This window comes from Cetorhinus maximus, chromosome 5 (assembly GCF_964194155.1).
Source record: "Cetorhinus maximus chromosome 5, sCetMax3.hap1.1, whole genome shotgun sequence".
Classification (NCBI taxonomy): domain Eukaryota; kingdom Metazoa; phylum Chordata; class Chondrichthyes; order Lamniformes; family Cetorhinidae; genus Cetorhinus; species Cetorhinus maximus.
Window position 1 is genome coordinate 164492506 of NC_135883.1, and position 23758 is coordinate 164516263.

General features: G+C 50.9%; 1 protein-coding gene across 1 annotated transcript in view; it reads left to right on the forward strand.

Moving 5' to 3' along the window:
* The window catches only part of galnt14 (UDP-N-acetyl-alpha-D-galactosamine:polypeptide N-acetylgalactosaminyltransferase 14 (GalNAc-T14)), a gene marked incomplete at its 5' end in the record, with an annotated part of 107798 nt that overhangs the window by 54034 nt on the left and 30006 nt on the right, over positions 1 to 23758 (forward strand). Inside the window, 5 exons of the mRNA XM_078542877.1 lie at positions 1317 to 1401; positions 3620 to 3723; positions 7333 to 7459; positions 8440 to 8532; positions 23455 to 23538. Coding sequence (XP_078399003.1) covers positions 1317 to 1401; positions 3620 to 3723; positions 7333 to 7459; positions 8440 to 8532; positions 23455 to 23538 — 493 coding nt within the window. The remainder of the gene's footprint in view (positions 1 to 1316; positions 1402 to 3619; positions 3724 to 7332; positions 7460 to 8439; positions 8533 to 23454; positions 23539 to 23758) is intronic.

Here is a 23758-nt window from a genome sequence, read left to right on the forward strand (position 1 = left end):
AGAGAAGGTTCACCAGGCTGATTCTTGGGATGAAGGGGTTGTCTTATGAGGAAAGGGCAGGTTGGGCCTGAGAGGAGGGGAGGCGATGGCACAGTGGTTTTGCTGCTGGACTAGTAATCCAGAGACCCAGGGTAATGGTCTGGGGACCTGGGTTCGAATCCAATCACAACAGATGGTGGAATTAAACAATGACCCTGAAACCATTACTGATTATTGTAAAACCTATTTGGTTCACTGATGTCCTTAAGGGAAAGAAATCTGCTGTTCTGGCCTACATGTGACTCCAGACCCACAGCAATGTGGTTGACTCTTAAATGGATTAGGGGTGGGCAATAAATGCTGGCCTAGCCAGTGATACCTGTATCCAATGAATAAAAAATATACTCATTGGAGTTCAGAAGAATGAGTGGTAAGATCCTGAGGGGTTTGACAGGGTAGATGCTAAGAGGATGATCCCCCTCATGGGGGGATCTAGAACTAGGGGGCACAGTTTCAAAATAAGAGGTCTCCATATAAGACAGAGTCGTGGAGGAATTTCTTCTCTCAGAGAGTTGTTAGTCCTAGGAATTATTAATCCAGAGAGCAGTGGATATATTCATGATTGAGTTAGACAGATTTTTGATATAGAAGGGAGTCGAGCGTTATGGGGACAGGCAGGAGAGTAGAGTTAAGGCCACAATCCGATCAGCCCTGATCATATTGAATGCCGGAGCAGGCTTGATGGGCCGAATGGCCTACTGCTCCTATTTCTTATGATCTTATATGTTGAAGGCAAAAGTAAATGTTCTTTGTGGTGGAGAGGATGTGCTGTTTAGCATTGAGCCCTGGGATGAGAAGGATGTGAAGATTTTGAACAGTGCAGTTCAGATGGAACAGAGGATCAGATCGAGGTTTGAATAACTGGCACGGGAGGAGAGTTTCTGACTGAGCTGAGAAACCATTGCTTCAGTCCTGCCAGCGAGAAGTTGAAGAAAGCTGTAGCTTTTCCAAGACTTGAGGTCAGATGGGGGCTGACAGCACTGAAGTAGTTAGTGTTTATGTTACTGGATTAGTAACCTAGAGGGCTGGACTAACAAATATCTGTTCTGGGCTGTTTGAGAATGTGAATTCAGCTTTTAAAAAACACCTGACATAAAAAGCTGGTGTCAGGAAAAGTGACCTGTTAAGGTACCTGTACCTTATGTCCTTAGCCCCTGCACACCCACCCCTCAGCCCCACCACTGGCACAGGGGTGGTTGGTTCCTGCAGGGACAGGAGTATTATTTCAGTCCCAGTATTAGGGGCCTCATTGACTCAATGCTTGTTGTGTCCCCTAGGGTTTGACTGGAGCCTACACTTCAAATGGGAGCAGCTTACACCAGAACTCAGGGCCAAAAGACTGGAGCCCATTGAGCCAATCAAGTAAGTAGCAGAATGTGAGGCATCGTCCCATTGGTAGAGAGGCATCAGGAGGGAGCAGGCCATGGGCGATGGGCATCAGGAGGGAGCAGGCCCAGGGTGATGGACATCAGGAGGGAGCAGGCCCAGGGTGATGGACATCAGGAGGGAGCAGGCCCAGGGTGATGGGAATCAGGAGGGAGCAGGCCCAGGGTGATGGGCATCAGGAGAGAGCAGGCCCAGGGCGATGGGCATCAGGAGGGAGCAGGCCCAGGGTGATGGGCATCAGGAGGGAGCAGGCCCAGGGCGATGGGCATCAGGAGGGAGCAGGCCCAGGGCGATGGGCATCAGGAGGGAGCAGGCCCAGGGTGATGGGCATCAGGAGGGAGCAGGCCCAGGGTGATGGGCATCAGGAGAGAGCAGGCCCAGGGCGATGGGCATCAGGAGGGAGCAGGCCCAGGGTGATGGGCATCAGGAGGGAGCAGGCCCAGGGTGATGGGCATCAGGAGAGAGCAGGCCCAGGGTGATGGGTATCAGGAGGGAGCAGCCCAGGGTGATGGGCATCAGGAGGGAGCAGGCCCAGGGCAATGGGTATCTGGAGGGAGCAGGCCCAGGGCGATGGGCATCAGGAGGGAGCAGGCCCAGGGTGATGGGCATCAGGAGGGAGCAGGCCCAGGGTGATGGGCATCAGGAGGGAGCAGGCCCAGGGGGATGGGCATCGGGAAGGGGCAGGCCCAGGGTGATGGACATCAGGAGGGAGCAGGCCCAGGGGGATGGGCATCGGGAAGGGGCAGGCCCGGAGGTGATGGGCACCAGGAGGGAGCAGGCCCAGGGTGATGGGTATCAGGAGGGAGCAGCCCAGGGTGATGGGCATCAGGAGGGAGCAGGCCCAGGGCGATGGGCATCAGGAGGGAGCAGGCCCAGGGTGACGGGCATCAGGAGGGAGCAGGCCCAGGGCGATGGGCATCAGGAGGGAGCAGGCCCAGGGGGATGGGCATTGGGAAGGGGCAGGCCCGGAGGCGATGGGCACCAGGAGGTAGCAGGCTCAGGGTGATGGGTATCAGGAGGGAGCAGGTCCAGGGTGATGGGCATCAGGAGGGAGCAGGCCCAGGGTGATGGGCATCAGGAGAGAGCAGGTCCAGGGTGATGGGCATCAGGAGGGAGCAGGCCCAGGGTGATGGGTATCAGGAGGGAGCAGGCCCAGGGTGATGGGCATCAGGAGAGAGCAGGCCCAGGGCGATGGGAATCAGGAGGGAGCAGGCCCACGGTGATGGGCATCAGGAGAGAGCAGGTCCAGGGTGATGGGCATCAGGAGGGAGCAGGCCCAGGGTGATGGGAATCAGGAGGGAGCAGGCCCAGGATGATGGGCATCAGGAGGGAGCAGGCCCAGGGTGATGGGCATCAGGAGGGAGCAGGCCCGGAGTGATGGGAATCAGGAGGGAGCAAGCCCAGGATGATGGGCATCAGGAGGGAGCAGGCCCAGGGTGATGGGTATCAGGAGGGAGCAGGCCCACGGTGATGGGCATCAGGAGGGAGCAGGCCCAGGGCGATGGGCGTTAGGAGAGAGCAGGCCCAGGGCGATGGGTATCTGGAGAGAGCAGGCCCAGGGTGATGGGCATCAGGTGGAAGCAGGCCCAGGGTGATGGGCATCTGGAGAGAGCAGGCCCAGGGGGATGGGCATCAGGAGGGAGCAGGCCCAGGGTGATTGGCATCTGGAGAGAGCAGGCCCAGGGGGATGGGCATCAGGAGGGAGCAGGCCCAGGGTGATGGGCATCAGGAGGAAGTGATGGGAATTCTCTTACCTCCTCCTACTAGAGCCTGGTGCAGTTTTAACAATAATACGAGTGTTTTCTCTCCGGTCCCATGCGGTGTCCTGGAGATTAATCATTGATCCCAAGACCCTTCCCCGCTCCTCACTTATTGTTCCTGGTGCCTTCCTCTTGGGTTCCCAGTAGTGACCTGGAGCCGAGCGATCACCTGCTTCTTCCCACCAGATCCGACATTATCTCCGTGGCTGTGGGTGGGAATCAGCGAGGGAGGGGCTGAATAATCACCACTTGATTTTCCCCCTGTGCCCACGATTCCAAATCCAGGTTAAAACCTGGGCCCTGCTCCTCGAGTGCTCCTTCAGGGACTGATGTCGCGGCTGTGTCTTTCTAGAATTCCTGGCTTTATTCGAGATTTCCACACTGGTTTTAAATGTGTGCGTCTACACATGTACTAACACCCTCGCTGCCCACAGGACACCAGTTATAGCAGGAGGCCTCTTCGTGATAGACAAGGCCTGGTTCAATCACCTCGGAAAGTACGACACTGCAATGGACATCTGGGGTGGAGAGAACTTTGGTAAGATCATTGTGGGGAGATATTGAAGTTTAACCAGAGCCTACAGATGAATGCATATTATCTTGTTATACTTATTATGATGTATATGCTTAAGGTTGACTGGATGCCTAACAGAATCTAATGGAGGCCACAGCTGATCCAAGTGGGATTGGGTAAACGGACCTTGCTTTAATTCTTTTATTCATTCGCGAGAGGTGGGCGTCACTGGTTTTATTGTCCATCCCTATAGTCACCCTGAGAAGTTAGCGTTGGGCCTTCATTTTGAACCGGTGCTCATTGTTTTAGTGCAACTGAGTGGCTTGCAAGGCCCCTTCAGAGGACAGTAAAGAGTCAGCCGTGTTTCTGTGGGACTTGTGTCACATACAGGCTGGACCGGGTAAGGGGCAGTAGGATTCCATCCCTAAAGGGAGATTAGTGAGCAAGTTTTGCAACAACTGACAGCCCATGGTCTCTTTTACTGATACCCATCCCAGATTTTTAACACAGAGTTTAAATATTCACAGTGCTGGGGGGGGGGGGATCCTAACCTCATCTTCTCTGGATCGCTAGTCCAGGAACACAACCAATACACTAATCGAACCCATTTTGAGACAGGCTGATTGTCGTACCAAGAGTCCGGTGTGGGGTTAATGCAAGAAAACTCTCTGAGGCCCGTCCACTGCTGAACTGAGGCCAGTGGGAGATGTGAGTTGGACCTGAGTACCCTGGCCTAAAGGGGAAGACTGAGCAAGATGTTTCCTCTTGTTGGAGGGTCCAGGAATAGGGGCCGCTGTTTAAAAATAAGGGGTCGACCATTTAAAACAGAGATGAGGTGAAATCTTTTCCCTGAGGGCCATGGGCCTTTGGAACTCTCTTCCTGAAAAGGTGGTGGAAGCAGAGTCTTTGAATATTTTTACAGCGGAGGTGGATAGATTCTTGGTAAGCAATGGGGTGACAGGTTATCAGGGGTAGGTGGGATGCAGATTTCAGGTCACTATCAGATCAGCCATGATCTTATTAAATGGCAGAGCAGGCTCAAGGGGCTGAATGGCCTACTCCTGCTCCTTGTTCATAAGCTCATAAACCAGGGTTTCTGTCCCTGATCGCTCCCCTGTGACAGGTGCTACATCTGTGCACAACAGGGAGTGGGCAGGGGGCAGGGTGTGCAGTTGAGGGGACAGGGTGTGGGGTTGAGGGGGCAGGGTGTGGGGTTGAGGGGGCAGGGTGTGATGTTGAGGGGGCAGGGTGTGGGGTTGAGGGGGCAGGGTGTGGGGTTGAGGGGGCAGGGTATGGGGTTGAGGGGGCAGGGTGTGGGGTTGAGGGGGTAGGGTGTGGGGTTGAGGGGGCAGGGTGTGGGGTTGAGGGGGTAGGGTGTGGGGTTGAGGGGGTAGGGTGTGAGGTTGAGGGGGCAGGGTATGGGGTTGCAGGGGTAGGGTGTGGGGTTGAGGGGGTAGGGTGTGGGGTTGAGGGGGTAGGGTGTGGGGTTGAGGGGGCAGGGTGTGGGGTTGAGGGGGCAGGGTGTGGGGTTGAGGGGGCAGGGTATGGGGTTGAGGGGGCAGGGTGTGGGGTTGAGGGGGTAGGGTGTGGGGTTGAGGGGGCAGGGTGTGGGGTTGAGGGGGCAGGGTGTGGGGTTGAGGGGGCAGGGTGTGGGGTTGAGGGGGCAGGATGTGGGGTTGAGGGGGCAGGGTGTGGGGTTGAGGGGGCAGGGTGTGGGGTTGAGAGGGCAGGGTGTGGGGTTGAGGGGGCAGGGTATGGGGTTGAGGGGGCAGGGTATGGGGTTGAGGAGGCAGGGTGTGGGGTTGAGGGGCCCTCTCCCACCTTTAGTCAGCCGGGACTGCTCCTTACTCCAGGCTGACAGGTACTTTCCACCAGGCCGTGCTGGCTAGCAGTGATGGTCAAGGCTGGAGAGAGGGAATGTATCTGGTGGTTTGGATTAATAGCCCCCTGCCCCCCTCATTGGGATTCACATCTGGGGTGTCAGGATTAGTGGGGTGGGGAGAAATGAGAGGGAAACTGAGATGGGAAGGGAAGTAGCAATGGACCCCGGTTGTACTGTTTTGCACCACTTAAGCCACAATCCTGCCAATAACAGAGAAAACTTTAGCCCCTGGTGTGTCTGGGATCAGGAGCCTCAGTGTAAGGCCACCTGTAGTTAAATAGCCTGTGAAATTCAGCATCTAAATTCACTTCCAAAGGTTGGTGTTTAAGTAAGTTATTGATGAAAGAGGAGATAGTTCAGACACTGAAAGGGTTTATAATTGATAAGGAGAAGATATTGGACAGACTGTCTGTATTAATAAAGCAGCAGGACCAGATGAATTGCATCCGAGGACACTGAGAGTGGAAATTGTGGAGACACTGGCCATAATTCTCCAGTCTTCCTTAGGCTCAGGGTTTGGTGCCAGAGGACTGGAGAATTGCAGATGTTACACCCTTGTTCACAAAAGAGGTGTAAAGATAAGCCCAGCAACCACAGACCAGTCGGTTTAACCTTGGTCCTTGGGAAACTTCTAGAAACAATAATTCAGGACAAAATTAAGTCGCTTCGGTAAATGTGGATGACTAAGGGAATCCAGCATGGATTTGTTTAGGACAAATCATGTTTAACTAGCTGGAGTTTTTGGATGAGGTAACAGAGAGCGTAGATGAGGGTGATGCTGATGTGATGTATGTGGACTTCCAAAAGGCATTTGATAAAGTGCCGCACGACAGACTGGTGAGCAAAAGTCAATAATGGTAGCAGTTAATAAAGCATACAGCATCCTAGGCTTTATTAATAGGGGCATAGAGAACAAAAACAAGGAGGTTATGTTGTATGAACATATGTTGCATGTTGAACTTATATAAAACACTAGTTCAGTCTCAACTGGAATATTGTGCCCAGCTCTGAGCACGACACTTTAGGAAGGATGTGAAGATTTAGAGTGAATGCAGAAAATGTTCACGAGAATGGTTCCAAGGATGAGGAACTTCAGTTACGTAGATAACTTGGAGAATTTGGGACTGTTTTCCTTGGAGAAGAGAAGGTTGAGTGGAGATTTGTTAGAGGTGTTCAAAATTGTGAGGGGTCTGGACAGAGTAGATAGGAAGAAACTGTTCCCACTTGTGATAGGATCGAGAAGTAGAAGGGACAGGTATAAATTAATTGACAAAAGAAGCAATTGTGACATGAGGGAAAACTTAGGCAGTGAGTGGTCAGGATCTGGAATGCGCTGCCTGAGAGTGTGGTGGAGGCAGGTTCAATCGAGGCTTTCAAGGAGGAATTAGATCATTATCTGAAAAGGAAGAATGTGCAGAGCATGTGGGGAAAGCGGGGGCGGGGAACGGCAGGGACTGGGTGGGGTAGTGGCACTAGCTGAATTGCTCCTTCAGGGACCAGCACAGACACGATGAGCCACACATTCATCTCTCTAATCTTATTTACTTAGGCCAATTTGCACATGGCTCAGGTAATAATCCAGAGATTATTACCTTTGAAGCTCTGCTTCTTAATTTGGTACCTAGCTCCTCATCCTGCCTATGTCGCTGGTACCTGCATGGAGGAGAGCATATTCCCCAGCATGGCCCAGTTGTGCCGAATGGCCTGTTTCTGTGCTGTACGTTCTATATCACAGCCTGTAATTCTTGCAGAAATGTCCTTTCGTGTCTGGATGTGTGGTGGGACCTTGGAGATCATCCCCTGCAGTCGAGTGGGCCATGTCTTTCGCAAGAAACATCCCTACGTTTTCCCAGAAGGCAACGCTAATACCTACATCAAGTACGTTCCAGAACCTGTGGGAGGGTCGACTGTGGCCTTTCTGGGCCAAATAGAGCGTCCCTCTTAAAGGGGCAGTAACTTTAAAAAAACTTATTTGAATGAGAAGATAAGCCGGGTCCCATTTTTGTCCTGATGATGTCACAACACGATGGGCCATTTCATGGCTGTTCGCAACGTGTGTGTTTGTGAGTTAGAGTGAAGTGCTGATCAGTTGTGTAGTTGCCTGCGGGAAGTGGAGAGTGAAAGGCCCCTTTACGTGTTGTAATGCAGGAGCTAAAACCAAATATCATTAACCTGAAGAGATTCGAATGTTCCCTGTCGTGGCGATGATCTGGGCTGTGGTGCCCACCATAGTTGAATAGGCTGCCATCACTGACTGGCTCAGCTCACAGGCACAATCACTAGTTGGGTGGCTGTGGAACTGTGTACAGCAGGAAAAGTTATCTTCAGTGAAACCAGCAACAAGTCCCTGTCGGGATAAACCCAGCACTCAGGGTAAGGTGTTGATTGGATGGGGCTGACTGAATTAGAAACATATGCTATATTGCACAGGTCAAATCCTTAAAGGGAAGCGATTCCACCGAATTACTAAGTAACCTGAGACGAGTATGATGTGAACATACAGGGCCCTCTCATTGATCTTAAAGCAGCTGGCTAGTGGCAGCCATTTTGAGTCTGTCCCCTCTGGAGTTACAAACTGCGTTAGAGAACCACAGGGAATAGCGATCAGGTGACAGACACCGTTAACTGAAGGGTGGAATATATGCCCTGCCTCTCCTCCATTCTCCTCAACTTCCCCCCTCCCAACTCCTCCCATTCCTTCCCATCCCTACTCCTCTTCTCCATCCCATCCCTTTCCCAACCCCCCTCTCTCTCTCCCTCCCTGTCTCCCCTCCTCCCTCTCCCCCTTCTCCCCACCACCTCCCCCCCCCCCTTCTCCTCCCCTCCTTCTCCTCCTCCCATCCTTCTCTGTTTTACAGAAACACAGAGCGTACAGTTGAAGTTTGGATGGATGAGTTTAAACGCTTTTACTACGCAGCCCGACCATCTGCCAAAGGACGGCCCTACGGAGAGTAAGTGTCAATGGGTTGTGTTTCAGGGTCTGGTAGTCTTCTATTGCACTGCATGTGCTATCTGGAACAAGATGTAGCTGTGTCTGTTAAAGGGACCAGAGAGAGAGAGAGAAAGAGAAGAGACAGAGGGAGACACAGAATCACAGGGAGGTAGAGACACAAGAAGAGGCCTTTCGGCCCCTCAATCCTCTTCCACAATTCATATTCCTGGTGGATCTGCACCCTAACTCCATCCACCCGCCTTGGCTCCATATCGCTTAATAACCTGAGCTAGCAAATTTATTGCTCTCAGATTTTGCATTACTAATCAAGCTTACATCGACTGCTTTTCATAGGACAGATTCCCCACTTCTACCATCCTTTGTGTGGAAAAGTATTTCCTTACCTCTCTCCTGAATGGCCTGCGTTTGATTTGGAGATTATATCCCCTAGTTCTGCACTCCCCAGCCAGCAGAAAGCGTTTCACTCGATCTACCCCGTCAATCCCTTTCAAAATCCTAAAAAAGTTCAGTTAAATCACCCCTTCACCTTTTCTATTCCAGGAAACACAAACCGCGGTTTCTGTCATCTCTCTTTGTTGTAAGGTGTTGGTTACATTTCAGTAGGTCTGAAAAAGTCTTCATAGTCATACACAGGTTAACTGCAAGTCATAATGACTCTTAGAACTACTAACAAAGATACAGTAGAGGGTACAAGCTAGGAGCTGTCTCCGTGCTTGCTGGTACACACGGCTCTGTCCAACACTTGACTGACCCCGGGTGTGGGTCATATGCTCTCTTACATCACTGTATGGGCAGTCCTGCACTCAGTCCCACATTAACCCTGTATGCGCCAGACCCTTATACTAGACTCTTCATAATCTAATCCTCAAAGAAGAGGGAGAGGGTGTGAGGGGGGAGAGAGAAATTGATGAATCACAGTGGGCGGAATTGCCCCAGATTTGTACAAAGTGTGATGGCGAGTGGGTAAAACACCGGCCGCAATGGGGCTTTTTGCGCTGTATCATCCCAAACCTGCCACATTAATGATGCATTCCCGGGAAACATGCCGTTTCCGTGGTGGGCGGGCTCTCATTCGCCCGCCACGCCATCATTTCACCGCTTCATCACGCGGGGCGCCATATTTAAAGTGCAGCTGCAAGCCCAGGTCTCAGTGCTTCCAGACCACCACTGCTGTGATGGAGAGGAAAGGCAAAAAGACTGCAGCCCCAAGGGTCAATGACACGTCCCTCAAGTGCCTTTTGGACACCTTTTGATGGCTCGTGTGATGTCATCTACCCCACGCTGGCCACAGGATGGGCAGCAACATCACCAATCCGGCTTGGGAGGTGGTGGCAGTGGTGGTCAGCACCAATGTTCTACAAAAGAGGACAGCCACCCAGTGCCGCAAGAGGACGAATGATCTCCTCCGTTACACCAGAGTAAGTCACTCTTCTCATCACTCCCAACTCACACACTCACAAACCCATCGCACATCCACAGGGCCCTCACTCACTGCCAGTTCAAGGCACATCACCATTCACTCTCTCACACACACTGTCACTGTCCTCATCCCATCTGTGGCACCACTCACCACCCACACAGGCCAGGCAGACTTATCATCAGGCCTGGCAGGCATCCTGCTTACACTTTCTCCATCTCTATCCAGGCAGGACAAGCTGGCACACAACAACAGGGAGAGGTCGCAGACCGGTGGAGGAATGCCCAAAATCAAGGTCCTCACAGACTTTGAAAACAGAGCCATCCAGCTGGCCGGTGAGGATCTGGACCGTTCCTGTGCTGATGGTGAGGTCAGCGATGCTCTACCAAGTGAGGATACATCAGTGCAACACCCATCAGACAACCACGCTGTGAGTGATGTGTCCTGTTTCACAGGCCACTGCCAAGCACTAATTATCTCTCCTTGCTTTCACAGGCACATCTGGGAAACAGCTGACAGAGTCCATGACCCAGGGCCTCCAATCAAGCCCCGAAGAAACCTCGGAAGAGGAATCTGGAGGCACCCTCCCTGAAGTCCCCTCACAGCGCTCACCCACACCCTCCACCAGCGCAGAGACACACACCTCGGTGGGGCCTAGCTTTAGAGTAGCCTCGGGATCACAATCTGGTGAGCGCACCACACTTTCTGATCCAAGGCAGGCGGCGACAGGGACTTCCCAGGTGTCTGGCACTCGGAGGACTGCTGGAGGCCAGAACGTTGCTGAGTCCGAGTCAGATGACAAGCCTCTGGACTCAGTCATATCACAGTTGCTGGAGCAGCAAAGGCAAGCTCGGGAACATCAGGAAGGGATGTCCGCTGCTCTCCTCAGATTGCAAGGCACGATGGAGGAATCCGTCCATCTTCACTCTGAGGTGATAGCTCGAGCATTGTAATGCACCGAGGTCAACACTGGCAGGATGCCGGCCGCCATGGAGACCTTGGTCCAGGACGTCCCTCCTGCACTGCTGCGTGGGCTTAACTCCATCACTGACACCATAGTTGGCCTCCAACAGTATGTACGTGAGAGGGGTTTGGGGCAGCTCAATCTCACTCCAGCTACCAAGGAGTCAGCCTGGGGCCCTCGGGCACCCATATGGAGGAGGATCAGCAGGTGCAGACCCCGGGCCCATCCACACAGGTGACTACGGTCATGTCCAGCCCATCTGAATCCCCTCTTCCTGTGACCTCAGCAGCTCCAGCTCCACAGGCCGAGGAGGGGGTTACTGCCACACAGCAGGACCCCGAAAGCAGGCCGGGGCCCTCCAGGTCTCGGCCCCCCCCCCAGTCAAGGTCATCACAGACAGGGCGCCAGAGTCAGCAGGCTGCCCCACCTCCGCTGTGGATGTCCGGAGAGCACCAAGATGTAGCGGCAGGGTTAGGAAAGTTAAGAAGATGTAACTCTTTCGAGTCGGAACCAAATAAACTAAATTAACAAATCAGGGGACAAATTAAAAGGCAGCCCTTTAAAGGGAAATTGCAACTGCCCGGGTACAGGCACTTGTACACAATGTTCACTATTGTCAATAAACTCCCAAGAATGTCTCCCTGCCTGTGGCTCCTTGTTCTAATGAACAGTGTTCTTGTCACTCAGATGTGAAACCTTTCTGCACAAGATAAAGGCAGGTGTCTCAGTCCAGGGCCTCTTCCCTGTGCTCTGTGCAGCCTTCACACCAAAGTGATGGTCCGGCCTCACACTCACTGGACACATTACTGATGCCTGCACCTCGGTGGTGCTGGTCATTGCTCCCAGAATGTAGTGGGCAGGTGCCACAGAGTTCTCTCATTCTCTCTGTGTGCTCTCAGCACCTTAAGGTGGGGCTGGTCCCCATCTCTTCAGCATCTGTGACCAGTGACGCTGTGCTCCTGAAATTTAAAAACAAATTGAAAAACTAATTAAATAAAATAGAGATGCAGGACTAGGCGATGTGTTGTAGCTGCATAATGTGGGAGCTGGTGGACCCCATTGTGGTTCCCAGTGACCACATCTGTAGCAAATGTTAGTTGCTCGGGGAACTCCGGCTCAGAGTTGATGAGCTGGAGTCTGAGCTTCAGACACTGCGACACATCAGGGAGGGGGAGAGTTACCTGGACACTGTTTCAGGAGACAGTCACACCCCTTAGATTAACTACCTTAAATTCGGCCAGTGGTCAGGGACAGGAGGGTGTGGCTATGAGTGAGGCAGGTAGAGGGATCCAGGAAGTAGCACTGCAGGAGCCCCAGCCCCTTGCCCTTATCCAACAGGTTCGAGATTCTTGCTCCCTGTGTGGACAAGAGCGGGGACTGTAGGGAGGATGAACAAACTGACCATTTCACCGTGGTACAGGGAGCCATTCAAGTGGGAGGAGAAAAGAGAAATGTAGTTGTAATCGGGGATAGTCTAGTTAGGGGAATAGATACTGTTCTCTGTAGCCAGAATCGAGAGTCCCAAAGGTTGTGTTGCCTACCTAGTGCCAGGGTTAAGGATATCTCATCTGGGTTGCAGAGGAATTTGGAGTGGGAGGGGAAAGATCCAGTTGTCGTGATCCACGTAGGTACCAACGATATAGGTAGAAAGAGGAAAGAGGTTCTGCTGAGGGAATACGAACAGCTAGGGGCTAAATTTAAAAAGCAGAACCAAAAAGGTAATAATCTCCAGATTACTACCTGAGCCACGAGCTAATTGGCACAGGGTCAATAAGATTAAAGAGGTAAATGGGTGGCTCAAAGATTGGTGTTGGGGGATATGGGTTCAAATTCATGGGACATTGTCACCAGTACTGAGGAAAGAGGGAGCTGTTCCGTTCGGACTGGCTCCACTTGAATCATGCTGAGACCAGTGTTCTGGCGAATCGCATAACTAGGGTTGTAGATAGGGCTTTAAACTAAATAGTAGGGGGGAGGGTTCAGTTGCATGGAAATATAAAAAATCAAAGTTTAAGGAGAGGGTAAGAGTGCAGGTTAGTGATGAGGCTGATTGTTACCAAAAAGTAAAAGGAAGGGACAGAGTGTCTGAACGCCATATTGCAAAGAATCATGTAAGAGTAGGGAAAATTGACAATAGGGCAAACTTAAAGGCTTTGTATCTGAATGGGGGTAGCATTCAGAATAAAACTAATGAGTTAACAGCGCAAGTAGAGATAAATAGGTATGATTTGGTGACGATTACTGAGACATGGTTACAGGGAGAATAGGTTTGGGAGTTAAATATCCAAGGGTACTCAGTGTTTCGGAAGGATAGGCAGGAAGGAAAAGGAGGTGGTGTAGCTTTGTTAGTAAAGGAAGAGATCAGTGCTATAGTGAGGAATGATATAGGCACTGGAGAGCAAGACGTAGAGTCAGTCTGGGTAGAAATAAGAAATAGCAAGGGAAAGAAGTCCCTGGTGGGAGTAACCTATAGGTCCCCAAACAGTAGTTCAGCAGTAGGACACAGTATAAACCAGGAAATACTGGGAGCATGTAAGAAAGGCACGGCAATAATCATAGGTGATTTTAACTGGACTGGACTAATCAAATTGGCAAGGGTATCCTTGAGAGAGAGTTTATAGAGTGTATTAGAGATTGTTTCTTGGAGCAATAATATGTTGTGGAACCAGCCAGGGAGCAGGCTATTTTGGATTTGGTTTTGTGTATTGAGAAGGGATTAATTAATGATCTCAGAGTAAATGATCCTCTAGGGAAGAGTGATCATAGCATCCTAGAATTTCAAGTTCAGTTTGAGAGCGAGAAACTCGAGTCCCACACTAGTGTTCTGGAGTTAAACAAAGGTAACTACATAGGCATGAGGGCAGATTTGGCCCTAGTGGACTTGGCAGAAAGACTACAAAGTAGGACAGTTGATGAACAGTAGCAGATATTTAAGGAGATATTCAATTCCTCCCAAGTAAAATATATTCCAAAGAGGAAGAAAGATGGTAAGAGTGGGAAAAAGCATCCATGGCTAAGCAAGGAAATTAAAGATAACTTAAAGGCTAAAACTAAGGCATACCAAATTGCAAAGATCAGTGGCAGGCTGGAAGATTGGGAAACTTTTAAAGATCAACAAAGGGTTACTAAAAAAAATAACAAAAAGAGCAAAGGTAAATTATGAAAGAAAACTAGCGCAAAATGTAAAAATTGATAACAAAAGCTTCTACAAGTATATAAAAGGAAAGAATGTAGCTAAAGTGAATGTTGGTCCCTTGGAGGATGAGACTGGGGAGTTAATAGTGGGGAATGCAGAAATGTCAGAGACGCTTAATCGATATTTTGTCCCAGTTTTCACAGTGGAGGACACTAGTACCATCCCAATAGTAACAGGTAGTGCAGAGGGTATAGAGAAGGAGGAACTTAGAACAATCACCATCACTAGAGAAAAACTACTGAGCAAACTATTGGGATTAAAGGGTGACAAGTCCCCAGGACCTGATGGCCTACATCCCAGGGTCTTAAAGCAAGTGGCAGCGAAGATAGTGGATGCATTGGCTATAATATTCCAAAATTTCCTAGATTCTGGAAAGGTTCCAGTGGATTGGAAAAATGCTAATATAATGCCCTTATTCAAAAAGGGCGGGAAGCAGAAAGTAGGAAACTATAGACCAGTTAGTTTAACGTCTGTCATTGGGAAATTGTTGGAATCCATTATTAAGGAAGTAGTAATGGGGCATTTGGAAAGTCAAAATGCAATCCATCAGAGTCAGCATGGTTTTATGAAGAGTAAATCATGTTTGACTAATTTGCTAGAGTTCTTTGAAGATGTGACAAGCAAAGTGGATAATGGGGATCCTGTAAATGTAGTATATCTGGACTTCCAAAGGGCCTTTGATAAGGTGCCATACAAAAGATTAATACACAAGATCACATGGAGTTAGGGGTAATATATTAGCTTGGACAGAGGATTGGCTAACCAACAGAAAGCAGAGAGTCGGGATAAATGGGTCTTTTTCTGGATGGCAAGCTGTAACTAGTGGGGTGCCACAGGGTTCGGTCCTTGGGCCCCAACTATTTACAATCTATATTAATGACTTGGATTCAGGGATAGAAGGTACTATAGCTAAATTTGCAGATGACACCAAAATAGGTGGGAAAGTAAGTTGCAAAGAAGAAATAAGAAATTTACAAATGAATATGGACAGGTTAGGTGAATGGGCCAAAATTTGGCAGATGGGGTTTAACATGGATAAGTGTGAGGTTATCCATTTTGGTCGGAAGAATAAAAAGGCAACTTATTATTTAAATGGGGAGAAACTTCAGAATGCTTCAGTGCAGAGGGATCTGGGTGTCCTCGTGCATGAATCACTGAAAGCTGGTATGCAGGTACAGCAGGTAATAAGGAAGGCAAATGGAATTTTGGCATTTATTGCTAAAGGAAGAGAGTATAAAAATAGAGAAGTGTTGTTGCAACTGTACAAGGGATTGGTGAGACTGCACCTGGAGTAATGTGCACAGTTTTGGTCCCCTTACTTGAGGAAGGATGTAGTTGCATTGGAAACAGTTCAGATGAGGTTCACTAGATTGATTCCAGAGATATGGGGCTTGTCTTATGAGGAGAGATTGAGCAGTTTAGGCCTATACTCGCTAGAGTTTAGAAGGATGAGAGGAGATCTAATTGAGGTATATAAGATGCTAAAGGGGACAGACAAAGTAGACGTGGAGCGGATATTTCCCCTTGTGGGGCATTATAGAAAGAGAGGCCATAGTTTTAGGTTAAGGGGTGGTGGATTTAAATCAGGGATGAGGAGGAATTACTTTTTTCAAAGGGTCGTGAATCTGTGGAATTCACTACCTAACAGATTTTTAAGTAGTAATGGGCTGAAAGATTATGGGGAGAGGGCGGGAAATTGGAGTTGAGGCTGAAATGAGATCAGCCATGATCGTAATGAATGGCGGGGCAGGCTCGAGGGGCTGAATTGCCAACTCCTGCTCCTAGTTCTTATGTTCTTATAAAGGTGTCAGGTCCTGAAGGGGGACAAAGGATCAGATGCTTCTAAAGTTTTATGGCTGTGACTCTATGAAATGACCCTGATCACAGAGCGCAAGTGAGCTGCCCTCAGCCAGACAGGAGTCAGACATTCTCAGAGGCTGTGTGAAGATCTATGGAGTGTCCTCACTGCATGTCGTCATCATCCTCCTGCAATCGAGTGACCATTCGGACCTCCACTGCGTCTCTATGACAGGAACCTTATCACAGAGGATATGTGCACTGCCATCAGCCAGACTGGAGTCAAACCTTCACAGATACAATGAGAGGATCTATGGGGACACCTCACTGCACGTCATCATCCTCCACAAATCTAGCAGCTATGAGGGCCTCCCGAGCACATCTGCTTCCTCTAGCCAGTGCGAGGGCCTCATTGCCATCATTGTCTCCTTGTGGGCCTCCTCACCCTCATTACCATTGACGTCCTCCTTGGAGGAGGAGACCTTCAGCTCTTGAATGTCCTCCTCAGCCAGCTCCTCTCCCCGTTGCAGCGCCAGGTTGTAAAGGGTACAGCAGACGATGACGATGCGTGACACCCTCTGGGGACTGTATTGCAGGGCTCCACCAGACCGGTCCAGACACTGGAACCTCATCTTCAGCATCCCGATGCTCAGCTCCACCAAGCTGTGAGCTGCAGCATGAGCCTCACTATAGCGTTGCTCTGCTGCAGTCAGGCCACCGCACAGGTGTCATCAGCCACAGCCTCTGTGGGTAGCCCTTGTCCCCGAGGAGCCAACCCTGCAGCTTCTGTGGACCCTGGAAGACTCCAGAGATCTGTGACCGACTGAGGATGTAGGAGCTGTGGACACTCCCTGGAAACTGTGCACAGACAAGCAGGGTGTGTTTGTGGTGGTCGCACACCAGCGAATGGAATCCCTTGTGGCTGATGTAGTCCACACGGAGATGTGATCACTGTGTGAGTGCAGTCGATGGCACCCTGCACCTGTGGGAAACCCGAGATCTGGGTGAATCCAATCACTCTTGCACCCTGGCTGTCCTGGTCCCGGGTAAATGCACAAAGTTGTGTGTCCTTGTGAAGATGGCATCCATGACCTCATGGATGTATTTGTGGGTGGAGGCTTGTGAAATCCCACAGGGGTCACCCGTGGAACCCTGAAAGAAGCCATCAGCATAGAAATTGAGCACCACGGTCACTTTCACAGCCACGGGCAGTGGATGCCCTCCATGTGCCTGTGGCACCAAATCCTGCAGCAGGTGGCAGATGTGACCGGCAGGCTAGCCCTTTGCAGATTATTATGATGAGGTTCCTGACTCCGAGGGTGGGAAACACGGCCCGACATCGATGGGCTGAGCAGACGATCACAAACTGGTTTTACCATGCCGTGAAACCCATCTTGGCCTTCATTCCATATTGTCCGCTCACGCCCACTGAACATACCCGACGCCAGCGGCACACATGATTCCGGCCATTGATGTGACTCCTTTTAATTATTAAAATCATAAAAATCTAGTGTCAGTATTTTGTTACAAACCATCTTTACTGGTCCAAGTGGCTATAAAGGTCTTTAAATATTCCAACCGATTCCTACAGCGAGCTCCCATTGCCACCCACTGGAAACCCGAGGTTATTCGAGACCCGTGTCTGAATTGGCACCAAGGCCTGTTCCCCTATAAACCGGTTTCTTACTGACTCCTAGTCAAGTAGTGTCTTAGTTTTAAAATTCTTATCCATTTTCAAATTCCTCCATGGCCTCCCCATCCCTACCTCTGTAATCTCCTACAGACCCACATCCCTCCCTATCTCTGTAATCTCCTACAGACCCACATCCCTCCCTATCTCTGTAATCTCCTACAGACCCACATCCCTCCCTATCTCTGTAATCGCCTCCAGACCCACATCCCTCCCTATCTCTGTAATCTCCCCCAGTCCCACATCCCTCCCTATCTCTGTAATCTCCTCCAGTCCCACATCCCTCCCTATCTCTGTAATCTCCTCCAGTCCCACATCCCTCCCTATTTCTGTAATCTCCTCCAGTCCCACATCCCTCCCTATCTCTGTAATCTCCTCCAGTCCCACATCCCTCCCTATCTCTGTAATCTCCTCCAGTCCCACATCCCTCCCTATCTCTGTAATCTCCTCCAGTCCCACATCCCTCCCTATCTCTGTAATCTCCTCCAGTCCCACATCCCTCCCTATCTCTGTAATCTCCTCCAGTCCCACATCCCTCCCTATCTCTGTAATCTCCTCCAGTCCCACATCCCTCCCTATCTTTGTAATCTCCCCCAGACCCACATCCCTCCCTATCTCTGTAATCTCCTCCAGCCTCACATCCCTCCCTATCTCTGTAATCTCCTCCAGTCCCACATCCCTCCCTATCTCTGTAATCTCCTCCAGTCCCACATCCCTCCCTATCTCTGTAATCTCCTCCAGTCCCACATCCCTCCCTATCTCTGTAATCTCCTCCAGTCCCACATCCCTCCCTATCTCTGTAATCTCCTCCAGCCTCACAACCCTCCCTATCTCTGTAATCTCCTCCAGTCCCACATCCCTCCCTATCTCTGTAATCTCCTCCAGTCCCACATCCCTCCCTATCTCTGTAATCTCCTCCAGTCCCACATCCCTCCCTATCTCTGTAATCTCCTACAGTCCCACATCCCTCCCTATCTCTGTAATCTCCTCCAGCCTCACATCCCTCCCTATCTCTGTAATCTCCTCCAGTCCCACATCCCTCCCTATCTCTGTAATCTCGTCCAGTCCCACATCCCTCCCTATCTCTGTAATCTCCTCCAGTCCCACATCCCTCCCTATCTCTGTAATCTCCCCCAACGCCACATCGCTCCCTATCTCTGTAATCTCCTCCAGTCCCACGTCCCTCCCTATCTCTGTAATCTCCTCCAGTCCCACATCCCTCCCTATCCCTGTAATCTCCTCCAGTCCCACATCCCTCCCTATCTCTGTAATCTCCTACAGACCCACATCCCTCCCTATCTCTGAAATCTCCTCCAGACTAACATCCCTCCCTATCTCTGTAATCTCCTCCAGTCCCACATCCCTCCCTATCTCTGTAATCTTCTCCAGTCCCACATCCCTCCCTATCTCTGTAATCTCCTCCAGTCCCACATCCCTCCCTATCTCTGTAATCTCCTCCAGACCCACATCCCTCCCTATCTCTGTAATCTCCTCCAGACTAACATCCCTCCCTATCTCTGTAATCTCCTCCAGTCCCACATCCCTCCCTATCTCTGTAATCTCCTCCAGTCCCACATCCCTCGTTATTTCTGTAATCTCCTCCAGCCCCACATCCCTCCCTATCTCTGTAATCTCCTCCAGTCCCACATCCCTCCCTATCTCTGTAATCTCCTCCAGTCCCACATCCCTCCCTATCTCTGTAATCTCCTCCAGTCCCACATCCCTCCCTATTTCGGTAATCTCCTCCAGCCCCACATCGCTCCCTATCTCTGTAATCTCCTCCAGTCCCACATACCTCTCTATCTCTGTAATCTCCTCCAGACCCACATCCCTCCCTATCTCTGTAATCTCCTCCAGTCCCACATCCGTCCCTATTTCGGTAATCTCCTCCAGCCCCACATCCCTCCCTATCTCTGTAATCTCCTCCAGTCCCACATCCCTCCCTATCTCTGTAATCTCCTCCAGACCCACATCCCTCCCTATCTCTGTAATCTCCTCCAGTCCCACATCCCTCCCTATCTCTGTAATCTCCTCCAGTCCCACATCCCTCCCTATCTCTGTAATCTCCTCCAGCCCCACATCCCTCCCTATCTCTGTAATCCCCTCCAGTCCCACATCCCTCCCTATCTCTGTAATCCCCTCCAGTCCCACATCCCTCCCTATTTCTGTAATCTCCTCCAGTCCCACATCCCTCCCTATCTCTGTAATCTCCTACAGTCCCACATCCCTCCCTATCTCTGTAATCTCCTCCAGTCCCACATCCCTCCCTATCTCTGTAATCTCCTCCAGTCCCACATCCCTCCCTATCTCTGTAATCTCCTCCAGTCCCACATCCCTCCCTATCTCTGTAATCTCCTCCAGTCCCACATCCCTCCCTATCTCTGTAATCTCCTCCAGTCCCACATCCCTCCCTATCTTTGTAATCTCCCCCAGACCCACATTCCTCCCTATCTCTGTAATCTCCTCCAGTCCCACATCCCTCCCTATCTCTGTAATCTCCTCCAGTCCCACATCCTTCCCTATCTCTGTAATCTCCTCCAGTCCCACATCCCTCCCTATCTCTGTAATCTCCCCCAGTCCCACATCCCTCCCTATCTCTGTAATCTCCTCCAGTCCCACATCCCTCCCTATCTCTGTAATCTCCTCCAGCCCCACATCCCTCCCTATCTCTGTAATCTCCTCCAGTCCCACATCCCTCCCTATCTCTGTAATCTCCTCCAGTCCCACATCCCTCCCTATCTCTGTAATCTCTCCCAGTCCCACATCCCTCCCTATCTCTGTAATCTCCTCCAGTCCCACATCCCCCCCTATCTCTGTAATCTCCTCCAGACCCATATCCCTCCCTATCTCTGTAATCTCCTCCAGCCCCATATCCCTCCCTATCTCTGTAATCTCCTCCAGCCCCACATCCTTCCCTATCTCTATAATCTCCTCCAGTCCCACATCCCTCCCTATCTCTGTAATCTCCTCCAGCCCCACATCCCTCCCTATCTCTGTAATCCCCTCCAGTCCCACATCCCTCCCTATCTCTGTAATACCCTCCAGTCCCACATCCCTCCCTATCTCTGTAATCTCCTCCAGTCCCACATCCCTCCCTATCTCTGTAATCTCCTCCAGTCCCACATCCCTCCCTATCTCTGTAATCTCCTCCAGTCCCACATCCCTCCCTATCTCTGTAATCTCCTCCAGTCCCACATCCCTTCCTATCTCTGTAATCTCCTCCAGATCCACATCCCTCCCTATCTCTGTAATCTCCCCGAGTCCCACATCCCTCCCCATCTCTGTAATCTCCTCCAGTCCCACATCCCTCCCTATCTCTGTAATCTCCTCCAGTCCCACATCCCTCCCTATCTCTGTAATCTCCTCCAGTCCCACATCCCTCCCTATCTCTGTAATATCCCCCAGACCCACATCCCTCCCTATCTCTGTAATCTCCCCCAACCCCACATCCCTCCCTATCTCTGTAATCTCCTCGAGCGCCACATCCCTCCCTATCTCTGTAATCTCCTCCAGCCTCACATCTCTCCCTATCTCTGTAATCTCCTCCAGTCCCACATCCCTCCCTATCTCTGCAATCTCCTCGAGCGCCACATCCCTCCCTATCTCTGTATTCTCCCCCAGACCCACATCCCTCCCTATCTCTGTAATCTCCTCCAGCCTCACATCCCTCCCTATCTCTGTAATCTCCTCCAGTCCCACATCCCTCCCTATCTCTGTAATCTCCTCCAGATCCACATCCCTCCCTATCTCTGTAATCTCCTCCAGTCCCACATCCCTCCCTATCTCTGTAATCTCCTCCAGTCCCACATCCCTCCCTATCTCTGTAATCTCCTCCAGTCCCACATCCCTCCCTATCTCTGTAATCTCCTCCAGTCCCACATCCCTCCCTATCTCTGTAATCTCCTCCAGTCCCACATCCCTCCCTATCTTTGTAATCTCCCCCAGACCCACATCCCTCCCTATCTCTGTAATCTCCTCCAGTCCCACATCCCTCCCTATCTCTGTAATCTCCTCCAGTCCCACATCCTTCCCTATCTCTGTAATCTCCTCCAGTCCCACATCCCTCCCTATCTCTGTAATCTCCCCCAGTCCCACATCCCTCCCTATCTCTGTAATCTCCTACAGTCCCACATCCCTCCCTATCTCTGTAATCTCCTCCAGCCCCACATCCCTCCCTATCTCTGTAATCTCCTCCAGTCCCACATCCCTCCCTATCTCTGTAATCTCCTCCAGTCCCACATTCCTCCCTATCTCTGTAATCCCCTCCAGTCCCACATCCCTCCCTATCTCTGTAATCTCCTCCAGACCCACATCCCTCCCTATCTCTGTAATCTCCTCCAGTCCCACATCCCTCCCTATCTCTGTAATCTCCTCCAGTCCCACATCCCTCCCTATCTCTGTAATCTCCCCCAGACCCATATCCCTCCCTATCTCTGTAATCTCCTCCAGCCCCACATCCTTCCCTATCTCTATAATCTCCTCCAGTCCCACATCCCTCCCTATCTCTGTAATCTCCTCCAGCCCCACATCCCTCCCTATCTCTGTAATCCCCTCCAGTCCCACATCCCTCCCTATCTCTGTAATACCCTCCAGTCCCACATCCCTCCCTATCTCTGTAATCTCCTCCAGTCCCACATCCCTCCCTATCTCTGTAATCTCTCCCAATCCCACATCCCTCTCTATCTCTGTAATCTCCTCCAGTCCCACATCCCTCCCTATCTCTGTAATCTCCTCCAGTCCCACATCCCTCCCTATCTCTGTAATCTCGTCCAGTCCCACATCCCTCCCTATCTCTGTAATCTCCTCCAGTCCCACATCCCTCCCTATCTCTGTAATCTCCCCCAACGCCACATCCCTCCCTATCTCTGTAATCTCCTCCAGTCCCACATCCCTCCCTATCTCTGTAATCTCCTCCAGTCCCACATCCCTCCCTATCTCTGTAATCTCCTCCAGACCCACATCCCTCCCTATCTCTGTAATCTCCTCCAGTCCCACATCCCTCCCTATCTCTGTAATCTCCTCCAGTCCCACATCCCTCCCTATCTCTGTTACCTCCTCCAGTCTCATGTCTCTCCCTATCTCTGTAATCTCCTCCAGCCTCACATCCCTCCCTATCTCTGTAATCTCCTCCAGTCTCATGTCTCTCCCTATCTCTGTAATCTCCTCCAGCCTCACATCCCTCCCTATCTCTGTAATCTCCTCCAGTCTCATGTCTCTCCCTATCTCTGTAATCTCCTCCAGCCTCACATCCCTCCCTATCTCTGTAACCTCCTCCAGTCTCATGTTTCTCCCTATCTCTGTTACCTCCTCCAGTCTCATGTCTCTCCGAGATATCTCTAATTCCCCAGATGAGAAAGCAGTTCGGACCAGTACTCGTATTTCCCAGTTGTTACTTGTGTTCCATTTTTAAGCACACGAGACCAGGTTGAAACAATATTCTTATTTCCCACTTTTTACTGCTTTTTCCTTCTGGATCTGACATCTTGAACATACCTGATTTGAATCACTTCACCATTGATGGCCAGGCCTTCAGTTTCCCAGGCCCTCAGCTCTGGAATTCCCTCCCTCCGTTTGTCTGCCTCTCTACCCCTCTCTCGCCTCACCGACATCTCCGTACACGGCTCAGTGCAAAGATTTTATTTCATAATTAGCTTGTGAACAGCCTTTGGGCCATTTTGCGACATTAAAGGTGCTATATAAATGCATGTTGCAGTTATTCCTGGTGAATGTGAGGGTGCGGGGCTCTTCCTGCCAGGGATCTCGGGGTGGGGGTGGGGGAGGGTGGGGGATGGTGTGGGGGTGGGGAGGGGCGGTGTCCTGTACCTGTGTCTAACAGGGTCTCTGATTCCCTTGCAGTATCCGGAGCAGGGTGGAACTGAGGAGCACTCTGAACTGCAAATCCTTTCGATGGTACCTGGAAAACGTGTACCCAGAACTCAAGTAGGTCCCTGTTAGTCCTGTACGATGACGAAGAAGAAGCAAGAATGGCAATGTCACCTGGTCTTTAGCTGCTAAAATATTGTGTCGCCGACCGTGACTCCATTGCAATGTGCCCTGCCCAGTGTGTGTGTGTGTGTGTGTGTGGGGTACTGAGAGTCACAGTCTCCGAAAGCCTCCAGGTTCACTCGCTGATCAGTGCTTGGGTAGTCCAGCACCCCAC